General features: G+C 41.6%; 1 protein-coding gene across 2 annotated transcripts in view; it reads right to left on the bottom strand.

Moving 5' to 3' along the window:
• The window catches only part of stim1a (stromal interaction molecule 1a), a 45,365-nt gene extending 33,515 nt beyond the window's left edge, over window positions 1-11,850 (bottom strand). For both annotated transcript variants that reach the window (XM_083637675.1, XM_083637674.1), the window contains exons 1-3: window positions 11,714-11,850; window positions 10,808-10,922; window positions 3,877-4,007 (exon numbers count right to left, since the gene is read on the bottom strand). In XM_083637675.1, coding sequence (XP_083493801.1) covers window positions 3,877-4,007; window positions 10,808-10,910 — 234 coding nt within the window. In that variant the 5' untranslated portion in view covers window positions 10,911-10,922; window positions 11,714-11,850. The remainder of the gene's footprint in view (window positions 1-3,876; window positions 4,008-10,807; window positions 10,923-11,713) is intronic.
• Window positions 11,851-12,440: the final 590 nt, after the last annotated feature.

The following is a 12,440-nucleotide window of genomic DNA, read 5'->3' as shown; positions in this document are numbered from 1 at the left end:
AGAAAAGAGAAATGTCCCCAGTGGCCTCAGTTGGCACCAACCAGAAACAGTTTGTTGAGTGTCAACATGTCACAGCAGTGTTTAATGCTGCAGCTAGGAGAGCTGACCCCTTCTAAACATAAAACATACAAATAAAAATGAAATTGTCCGATATAAAAGGTTGACGCCAAGAAGCGCAGTGCTGTGCAGCGACAATTATGTCAGCAGCGCCACCGGTGGAGCGAGGAGACACCGGAGCTCTCTCCCCTTGATGGGTTACACCTCGATAACGGGAAACCTTTTTAGTGGCACTGTGCCAGAAAAACAGCGTGACCCTGAGTGTGTTTACTGTACATGCACACAATAATCTGATAACTGGGAATAATCAGGTAATGGCAATAATCTTATTGACGTGCAATTTAGTAAAATGATAATCCGAAGTTTACATGATTCAGTCAATTAGTTGGATTTCTCTCCAAGTACATGACGCAAAACTCAAACTCCCTGTTATTTTCAAAATGGCCTGTCGGGTTTTCAACATGGGATGAAAAAGGTCTGTGACCCAAAATATCTTCTAGAGCGTCAATATTGGCATGTCCCTGAATCGGACCCACTGGTGTCGTTGGGTCTCATTTGTAATAAGCTTCCCTCAGATTTCCAGCGACAGTAAATCTGTTCTGCACTTCTTGAAAACCCCACCTCTGCCATTTCTATATTTTCTCCCATCTAAGAGATAAAGGTTCTTCATATTTTTCATGTTGTTGACCATGAAGTTAGTTTCGGCTTCACTCCGAAAAAGGGTTTTAGAGCTGCCGCTCGCGATGTTTGCGTTTTCACTGCATCCGCTTTTTACATTTTTGCACATGCGCATATTAAAAACAGAATCAGATTAACTGTATAAACATGCATTGAATAAAACTGAAGATTCTGCAAAAAGCTTGGTGTGTTTATCGGATTTCTCATAATCCAATAACGGCTTTTATCCGATCAAGCAAATTAGACTATGCTGTTTACATGAACACTTGAATAATCTGGTAACTCTATAAATCAGATGATTGGTTTATTAGTGTGCATGTAAACGTACTCACTGACATAACGTTAGAGAGGAAGATGAGAGAGTTAACTTGCGACTGATCCAGTTATGTAAAATGTGCCTTTTGTTTTTGGAAAGAGTGAACATAACCACACACTCATTTCACATTAATTTGATAGGGATGGGAAAATGCATAGATTGTATACACACACTACACACATACTTCTGTATTCTCTTTTTCTGACTCAGTCGGGATCAGAGTGTAGAGTGCTGTAGAGGACGCTGCACCTGGCACTGACGTCTCTTAACGCATCCTTATTTATTACCTTGAGACATCCAGACCAGTCTAACACCTTGAATTTGTCAGATTTTATTGTGACAAACTGGGTCTCTGCTAGGAGACTGTAATGCACTTACTCGAGACTAATTCACACACCATGTCAGCCTATAATGACATGTAAATGCTTTTTGGACAAATGATCGGCTTTCAAACTAAACAAGCAACAAAGACACTATTTAGTTGTAGCATAGACAAGGCAAGGAATATTATTATCATAGGGGTTTCTAAGTTTGTTTGTTTTTTCTTCTTCTAAGCTTTCTAAGTTGATGTAGAGTCGGCCTGGGAGTTAACTTGAGTGTAAAATGCCAATTTTTGCTTTATTTTACTGCTTTGCCATGTCAATCACCGTTTCCCACTGTCTACAAAATGTGTGCATGCATGGGCCAAAGTTTTGGTGTTTTTCCCTTTGTTCCCCCCCCGGCCTGTATTTAGGTCGTGTCGAGTGTTGACGCCTCGGTAAAAATGAGGTATGGTACTGTAGGGATATTATTTGGAAATGTCAGTTTTGTTTGACATCACACCTAACTTTACCATTCGGTTTCATTTGATTGTGTGATTTTGCATACGTGAGACATATTGTGATATAAAGCGATATGGAAAAATCCTTACGATTATTGTGATATTGATTTCACCTGTATGGCCCAGCCCTATGTCGCACCAGACCCAACGTCTCACAAGCCCTCTTTGCACATTTAAACTGTGATTTCTTAATAATGTGCTTTTGTTGAAGTTCACACAAAAATGTCACTGTATTCAGCCAACACTATTTTTTTTTGATACAACCAATAATACAAACTACATAGTCTGATTATAATGGACTTGTACAAACATAGCAACACCAACATCAACAGCATACAGTACATGCAAGCTACAGTCAGTGTGTGACTTAAGTTAATTATTTGTCAAAAAACACCAACAAGACGAGCACTGAAGTGAAAATGTTAAGTGTGGCCGACAAATCCTTCACTTAACTCTGTGCTAGTTAAGTTAAGGACATTACAGCTATCGGTAACTTATCCCATTTACCTTGACCATCTTGGCAAGGATTCCTTCAGATGGATTACAGTAATGATACCTGTAAGCCGCTTCACACGGAGCCAGATGATGTGACCATACAAACAATAGTATCTCCTTCAACAGAGCACCCACCCCCCTAGCAGGGCTGGGCAATATAGCCATATTCCATCCAGATTGTGATATGAGACTAGATATTGTCTTTTTGAATATCATAATATTGTGATATGGCATACGTCTTGTCTTAACGCTGCATTACAGTGATGTCATTTTCTGAACTTGCCAGACTGTTCTAGCTGTTCTATTATTGTGCTTGTGACATCTGACATGTGGCTTTGACTTACAACTGAACGTTTACCCCACTTGACCAAAAATACCAAGACATGTATGCCATTCAGCCTAAAAATACATATGAATTTTGGTCCACATCGCCCAGCCCTGTAAGTTACTGTTCAGTAACTTGCAAAATAGTCTTTAGCACATTGAGTGCCACAGCGCTTCAGTAAAATTGTCTGGAGCCTGTGCCAGATTCACTTCCATTCAGATGAAAACAGCTATAGAATTTTTTCTATTAGGGCTATATTGAGAGGGCTGGACTCTAATGAAACATTGAACACTCCTGCTTCTTCCAAAGAAGAAATTTTGTTTCTAGACAGTTCCATTATGAAATGACAGCCTCTGTAAGAAGTGCACTTTCAAGGGTTTTCTGCCGTTTTTTTTTACTTTTCAAGATATAGTGACTTTTATGAATACTTTTTGCACTCTAATTTCGAGCACATTCACTGACTCTGGCTGGTGTTTTCTGATGTGGTGGCGTGGTGTGGTTTCTGTGCAGCCTGCTCCCCCCCTCTCCACCTCTGAGCTGCGGGCTCCTCCCCACACGCACAGAGTCTGACTCCGTTTTTGCCCCGGACGGATCCTAGCGCAACAAGGAAATGCCAAACGCGACTGAACGAAAAGGGCTTGGCCGTTCGGCTTCGGGTGCTGGCTTTCTGGCAGGGAATCGTGTGGAGAAACAGATAGATAGAAGATAGATAGAAGCAAAAGAGCTCAGTTGTGGGCACGGATGCAGCCGAGCCAACTGTCCGCTCCGCTGCAGACAGAGCAATCTATACGGCTCTGGCTGAAGCATGCATCGGTTTCCACTTTGATCACGTCTTTCCCTGCTGTCTCCTGCACAAAGTAAAGGATCTGAGGTGGGTGGCGCAGCTCCCGTGACGATGTTTAAGGTGGCGCCGTGTGATCCCTTGAAGGGATTCATGCTCACTGGCTAGGTACGACCTTAAACAGCAGAATTATGGAATAATATGAATTATGATTTTAGGACGTCCACAGACGTCCTTGGCACTCCTCGTTACATTTTTTTAGCACTGGCACTCAATGTGTTAACCAACATGAAAAAGAATCGCGGATCAGGATCCTGCCTGAAAAAAATTGTGAGATGATATTTTTGCCATATCCCCACCCCTACCCACACCTGTAGACGATGACAATCCAGGCTGGTACTTACCCCGTCTGTCTCTGCTACGTCCACATTGCCATTTGCATCATCATCCATCTGCTTGTGGATACTACGGATAGCCTCAAAGCTGAGAATGGCATTCTCGTCCTTGCACAGTGGCTCATCAAAGCGACAGAGTTCTGGTGGAGAAACACAGTCATATCAAGATGTTACTGAGAGACAACTTGGGTACTGATTGAGATCAAAGCGTCTGCTAAATGATGTAATGTAATGTTAACAAGGCATTATCAATAGTATTTAGCAATTCAAGTTTCTCTGTGAAAATAAAGCTTTTCTATTGGCCTACTGATCTTGGCCTACTGATCTTGGAAACAAGTATGCCACAGAATATTGTGTAAGATTGCTAAGATTGCAAGTCTAACCGCAAAAATATGTTGCAACTTGGTTCTGCTACTACTACTAATAATAATATTGATAACAAAATAAGAGGAGAAATCATCAACCTTCATTTTCTGTTATAGAGAATTGGCCTCTAAATGAATAAATACATTTGTTTTCCTATCGTAAACAAAAGCTTGTCCACTGAAATGCACAACGGCTTAGTTAGAATGTAAGTGTTTGTTAACTTGATAGGAGCAAAGCGTGAACTACTCCAAAGCCTCATCCTCCTGAGTCTCCAAACTACCCAAAGAGCAACTAAACTGACATTCTTCTTGCCAGCGGGCAGCTACATTGTCAGTTTGGTGCTCTAACCACAGCTAGAATGAATGATGTTGAGCAGATGTTTGACAGTCAGGGTTCCTGCTGTTCTTATACGATTAGAGGAAAACCTTAACGCAGCAGCAAGCATGTCATGCTCTTATCTCGGCACGGTCAGGAACAAAACCACTCTTTGCAATAAATAATAACAGGAAATGTCAGCCCTGTCAAGACAGCTGTTGATGTGCATGCACAAATATACACAACAAAGCACAAGATAGAAGAGGGATATTTAAAATCAAGCATTTGTGTAATCAACTCAAGTACTCATTTAAACTACACAACAGGTCTTTTGAGGAACATTAAAAAGTAATCTTATGATGTGGTCGCAAAGTTCTATGGTTATTATTAACTTTTTGTCCTTTGTGAGTAGAGCCAGCTTTGAAACGTCCCCTGTGGGATTGCCCTGCACTTACCCCTTCTCTCTTGCTAAGAAAACGGAACTGCAATATCCCTTTGGCCAACAGCCTTGTTTATATTACCACAGGCCTTTCATTCATTGAGTGGATAAGAATTCAGATGACAAGATTGTTCAGACTTACAGTCCTACACAGATCGAATATAGGCCATCTAATAATTATTATTATTATTTATCGTGCATTTTTATTTTCAGGGACCTTTCAAAACGGGTTTTTCCTAGTTTAAATATCAAGTTTTATTAGTTTACATTTTATGTACCTTCAGTTATTTTAATATTTTCAGGATTTTGATTGACTTGTACACAACAAGTATAGATCCAATGCCAAATTTGCCTTAGGGTCGATTCACATGCAGCGTTTGAAAACGTGAGGCGTGAACGTTTATCAAGTGTGATGGACGGTTGCGCTACAGGTGCGCCTGGCGTTGCCAAGCAACCAAAGACAACAATTTCACGTTTGTTGTTATCTTAAAAAATGTATTACCATCGCAGTAAAACTGTCATAGTAGCTTTACTTCTTGACCTACACGTGGAGCAGAAAGATCTCACCATGAATCATTACATACATCCCTCTCTCTTTCGTTTTCAGGCTGTGTGACATGTGATGCACTTGTGGAGATCCAAAAAGTTGGATGTTTTTATCTCAGTGCGCCAAAAAGGCACATCGGCCTCACGTCTGCCGCACACCTCGTGCAAAATACGTGGCATGTGAACCGGCCCTTACAGTTGTAGCTGCACCACATAGTCATTATTTTATATTTTAATTGAGTGAGATAGTAAGACTTTTTCCCAGCTGCTGCTACTTGAAAAAAATACTGCACCGAAAAAAGTTAAAACTAAAGTCGAATTATAAGTTAAGGAGCAAAAGTGCAATAAAATAATTTTGTATCCTGAAGCCTAAGCAAATAATTATGTTTATGTTAATCGTGATCCAGGATAGCTAATCGTGAATCAGCATAATCGTTGTTGCCATTATCGTACTGCCTGTCTGTCTTTAAGGAGGTCACTTCAAACGGCAGTAAGGGACACAAAAAATAAACTGCTCAAGCCAAACACAGCACTAGCCGAGGCAGGAGGTTGACCTTATTTATTTTCACTACTCTCATGAACCTGTCCCATGCCAGCAGCAGTCAATGGTTTAGCCTTGTCATGGTGCTTATGAAACAGCTAGCTAGTGGAGCCTGTCTGTGTCCCCCCTCTCTCCTGAGGGATTGCAAATCCTCGGCCACAGATCAGAGATAATGCCGCCACTCCCACTCAGAGGAAGGCTTGTTTGCCGTGCACTGCAGACACTCAGGAGTTATGTGAAAGAGCATGACAAGCTACCTGTAACAACACGTTTAAATGTGTATTTTATCGTTCGGTTTGGTTGAACTGAAGTCATTGCCCCTTAGATCCTCAGAAGGGCATCTCCAATACAGCACACTTGAGTTTGAATTCTATCGCCGACGCCTAGTTACACAGACATCATGACAAAACGTGAAGGTTAAGGAGTTAGCCTTGCTCTCAAACATGCGCAAGTAAGTGGGTTTCACTCTCAGTCTCAACCCATTCATGGATGGTTTCTGCCTGCTTAAATCATCTCCCAGACATGAATTCTTTACAAAGGAATATATTACATAATGCAGGTATAGACAGCAAACTAAGTCAATGACTCCTTTTAAGGTTCTGCTTCTTGGCAGAAAGAACATTTCTCACAGTGAAAGCCTTGTTTGATTGCATTCCAAATGGCTTAAACACAGCTCAATTGAAGAATTTGCCAACACAAAATGTTCTACTGCACTGCAGCAAAACGTGGGATAGAGCATAACTGACCAGTGACCACTAGATAACAGCTTTATTAAATAGAATACTTGATTCTAGGTCATTCTAATGGGTATTTTTTGGGGGTGAAACTTATCTGGTCAAAACACCCACTTTTGAATTAGTGATACCAAAATATAATCCACATTCTAAATTAAGACACTGATCAATTTCTAGACATAAACTTTGCTTTTTATGCTGCCTGCCTCATCCTCACAACTGCTTGGGGTGGCAGTGAGCAAAATGTAACTCACTGTCCAAGCTCAGGTGCATATGTTTCAATTGACAATTTGAAATTGTTTCATTGTTAATTATTGCCACCTACTCAAATACTGAGCAATCAGTTGCTAGCGCTAAGCACTGAGCCAGCACTTACAACATGATTCTCCCTCTCACACTCATCCACTCTCATGTTTCGCCGTCCATGGTTCCTCAATTCCCAGAACTTTGTCATGGGGAAGCAGGCTGGCTTAGTGGCTGGTGAGACCAAACAGAATGTAAAGCCTGTCACCGTTTCAATCCGTGCAACAGCCAGCGTGTGTTCAGGAACGTCTATGTGTCCTGTTGCAGTGTCCTTTGAGCATATACACCAAAGCCCAACCTGCTAACTCACTGCAAGTCGCTCTGGATGAGTCAGCTGAATACCTCAAATGTAAATGAACTATACTATCATTTCTAATACACACACAGAGAGTTGTGTGTGTGTGTGTGTGTGTGTGTGTGTGTGTGTGTGTGTGTGTGTGCGTGTGCGTGTGTGAGAGGCCATTTGTGTTTGACACCGTTGCTCTTCGTGAAGCAACAACAGCAAAAGGAGGATGTAGGAATGCACGATATATCGGCAATCATATCAGTATCGGACGGCTGATGTTAGTACATTTTTTATACATCGTATCGGTCCGATGAGCAAAATAATAGAAATGTTAATATCAGTTATCATATCGGCCAAAATGTTCATATTGAGAGGAGGAAGCAATATGGTAAATCTATGATTTATATTTATGGGCTTTTCTAAATGTTTTGGAAATAAATAGACATTACTTTTTCAAATTCACAGTGTGTACATGTTTTTTGATTATGATCGATTTTATCTCCCCGAAGCGTCGACACTCTAAATATGGTATTCGGGACAGCCTTTTTTTTTTTTACCCCATTTTCTCCCCAATTGTACTTCGCCAATTTTTCCCTCTGCTGCCCTGGTTGCTGCTCCACCCTCTGCCGTTCTGGGGAGAGCCGTAGACTAGCACCATGCTTCCTCCGAGACATGCGCAGTAGCCAGGTGCTTCTTTTCACCTGACAGTGGGAGCTTCACTGGCAGGACGTAGCATGTGGGAGGATCACGCTATTCCCACCAGTTCCCCTCACAGGCGCCCCGACCGACCAGAGGAGGCGCTAGTGCAGCGACCAGGTCAAATACCCTCAATCCGGCTTCCCTCCAGCAGACACCAGCCAATCGTGCCTGTATGGATGGCCGACCAAGCCGGAGGTAACACGGGGGTGCGAAGTGCGAACCTGTGCCCCTCGCGTTGGCAGACAGGGAATCTACCGCTACACTACCTGGACGCCCGGAACAGCCCTAGTATGTACTGTACACTATTTCATTATCATAGAAAGTTGTTTTTATACAGATCATATCAACATCTGTAAATATCGAAAAGGCAGAAAAAGGAGTGTGTCTTTTGTAGGCTGAGTAAAAACCAACAATGTGCTCTTTGGTAGAGGGGTGGTGCCCCAGACTATTGCCTTTTGCTTGTTGTGTCTCTTGTTGTTTTTGCACTCATATGCCCTGTTATATTTGTACTATGTTGTAAACGGAGTCCACAGCACAAGAATTTCACACGTGATACTTGTACTACGGAGTGACAATAAAAATCTTGAATCTTGACTAACCAGAAATGGGACAAAGCAAAGACATTTAAGATGTGGCAGAAAATGACATGTTCATTATCATAATGGATTGAGCAGACAGTAAGATGGGTGCATTACCATATAAGGAGTGAGCAGGTAACCCCAGCAATGACAGCATAGGGTTGAGCCATTCAAAATGGTGGAGGAAAATGGAGGAAGAAAAAACCCTATGTCATTGCTGGGGTTACCTGCTCACTCCTTATATGGTAATGCACCCATCTTCCTGTCTGCTCAATACATTATGGTAATGAACATGTCATTTCCTTATACAGTATAATGTCTTTGCTTTGTCACATTTCCGTAGTCACCCTGATGAAGGCCTGTGTGCCGCAACAGCCTTGGTTGCTTCCTTTTTTGTCATCATCTGTAAATATATCGGCCATAAATGTTAATATTGGTTATCGTATCTGCCAAAATGTTCATAACGGTGCATCACTAGGAGGATGTATAAAGTCGACTTCTGGGTGGTAAAAAGTGAACTTTTGGCCAAACAGTTTAAGCATTCCAGAGTAACAAAAGCACCTGCAAAACCACATAACAAAAAGGCATTAACTCTCTCTTTCACTCTCTCTCTCGCACGCATGCACACACAATGTTAAACAAAGAGTGACAGTTAGCCAACAGCAAGCTTACCACCTACTACTCATCATACACTCAATCAACCTGCCCCTCTTTCACATTTGGTTTGCAAACCCTAACACAAGATAAGATATTTACATACCAGCCTTCTTTTTTTTTACAAGCTCAAGTTACGCAAGTAATTCTGTGTGTCTGCATATAGATGGGAAACACACCGACCCTACTTCCCAACTGCTGTAGCTACCAGTTTCTAGCGTCACTCAAAATGCCTGGCAAGCTTTGAATGCCACTGTGAAGAATCAACTCTTACATTGACTGTAGCCTATGTGACATTGACACGAGTAAAGCTTATAACTTAAGTGCATAGAACATACGACATAGATAATGTCTCAACATGTTTTACCAAAACATTCTGTGCCACTAACAAGTATTACGACCAAGCTACCACAACCAGGGGAGTGGCCTTTGCTCAGTCGTTTGCCATACTGACATTTACAACTAAAAATAGATATTAGAGCAATAGTTAGATCTTATAAACACTAACATTTTCAAAAAAAATTGGGACAGTAAGCTACACTGTAAGCACTTGATATTTGTGGGGAAATAGATGCAGGCTTCATTATCAGCTGATCCTTTGGTAGTGCAAGATATGCTGTCTTATGACATGCAACCACAGTGTGAATTGATGCCATCATCGTTCATGGGAAATCAGGTTTGGACTGGAGTGAGGCGAGAGTACGAGGTGATAGCAGACTTCATCTAAAAAGACATGGCCCTTCCCAATATACGTGCCAGGACCTGACAAAATGTTTGTGTTTGTGTTAAAGAAAACATACACTTCCATGATGGCACATTTTTATGTTGACTAGTACTTGAAATAAAAAGGCATCTATGCCATTTAGTTATGAGAGGGCACACTTAACCTTAGTTTTTATGCTGGTTCTTTTGAATGCAAGCCTATATAGTAGGTTACTGTGGGCAAGTAGTTCTGGTGACTCACTGACACACACAAGTTTGTGAGTGCATGCGCATGCATATGTAAACCAGTGTAAAGTTAGTATTGTGCATTCTGCATGATTTCTTATCACCAGTTACTTAATAAAAGTGTTATGAAGCGTAACAATTACTTTGTTGGAGGTATTATTGTCAAATTGTAAAAAAACAACAACAACAACAATGTATTATTGTTCTTCATATTCATACACTGAGAATAGTTTTATAACAAACTGGTATAAAAGCTACTGCTAGTGAACCCTGCCCATTCACTCCACTAAACTACCAAGATGTATTAGCTCTGTTTGACTGGGTGCCTTAATATGATCTAAGTGGAGGACAGGGCTTAATGGAGAATGCCTGCCCGACTATTCTCAGCGACAGCATGGCTACATTTAGAGCCTGCACAATTTCACAGATATGTCACGTAATATCGTACTACTGCTGGTCTATCGTGTGATCGATGGAGCCAACATCCCTAAAATTAAATTTGGTCAATTATTGGGTCACATGGGCACTCACCTGACACCACATAATCAACATGAGGATTGTCCGATGTGGGTGAACTTTCCCCACAGAGACACAAGCAAAAAATCCATAAGGTCGCCAATTTGCTGAACTCCATGACTGATGTTTGCTGGAAAAAGAGGCACAGGATTTACAGTATTTGAATATTCTGACACGACTGGTAATATTATAGCATGACTAGCGCAAATGATTAATTGATGTTCATATTATCAAACAGCCGTTCGTAGCGTAACGTATCCTCTTTGTCTCTTAAAATACTGTAACCAATACTGTAACTTTACTCAGACCGAAGCGATACGAATCTGGGCTGGTGCAGACCAAGAAATAACGTTACGCAAAGATTTCTTGCAGCAGACACACGTCAGTATAACTCAAGTCTCATTGTTCTTCCTTCTTGCCAAGCTTGGTATGGTAACGTTACTGTAAGTGAAACTAATGTTGTCATCTTTGCTAACCCTGCATTTCTTCCTCTTTCCAGCATGCTTGCAAGCGACAGACAAATACCAAGATTATAAAAAGTGACAGCTGCTGCCTGGTCAACACCAGTGCTTGACAAACCGCATTTAGCTAACGTTACTGCAATTACCCATGTTAGCTACTAGGTTTGGTAGATAACGTGGGCTGAAAGAGGGAAGAGAGGGGGCATATTTACTTAGACAGTGTGTTATATTGCCAGGCTAGCATCAATACCAAGCATCGCAAAATGATCGCAGCGACATTTCCGTGTTTTGAATCACTAGTGTCGACTATCACTGCATTTTCTAGCTCGGACGAAGGCTAATAAACGTTAGCCATCGGGCTATCGCCTGGCACGGGACGTAACCAAAGACGTCTAGGCTGTGCTAGGCGTCTTTATGTGTTATAGAATCAACGTTAACAAACAAAACAAGTTTCCCTTACCTGTCATACACCCGAGCCAACAGATCGGTGGGTTCAGCTCTGTGTTAACATTGCGGCAGATGCCTGGTCTGGTCCCCTGGCAGAGTCAAAGCACCGCGGGCTCCACCTCCTCCTCTTGCACAAGCTTTTTGCTCTTCTCCGCCGACTGACTGAACGAGAAAACCGCAGAAATGTGGAGCGATGTGGGCTTTATCTTCTTCGAGACAGCGGCGTCCCTGGTATGTTACAGTCACAAGTGCTGCCCCCTAACTTCTGGAGTGTGAACTGATAGATTAAAAAAAAGCTCAAGTCTGCCATCTGGCGGGGTCGCTTTGTAAATCATTTTTGTTTCAAAATTAGCTTATTATCGCCTATTAATGCTTGGAGTTCACTTAACATTATTTTTTGTCTAAAATAATCACCATCAAGAGAGCTCAGGCTCTGTCTGTTTCTCTGTTTCTATGTCTGTCCCACTGATTACATCATCAGTGATGTCATAAATTCATTCACACACACACACACACACACACACACACACACACACACACACACACACACACACACACACACACACACACACACACACACACACACACACACACACACACACACACACACAAGGCTATAGTTCAGTGATGATGTCACTGATGACATCACTGATGATGTAATCAATGATGTCATCAGTGATGATGTCATCAGTGATGTCATGCATAGGCATTGTGACATAATTGTGACATCACTGATGATG

Source organism: Poromitra crassiceps (assembly GCF_964638095.1).
Source record: "Poromitra crassiceps genome assembly, chromosome: 5".
Taxonomy (NCBI): Eukaryota; Metazoa; Chordata; class Actinopteri; order Beryciformes; family Melamphaidae; genus Poromitra; species Poromitra crassiceps.
This window is presented reverse-complemented; position numbering and strand designations above follow the sequence as displayed.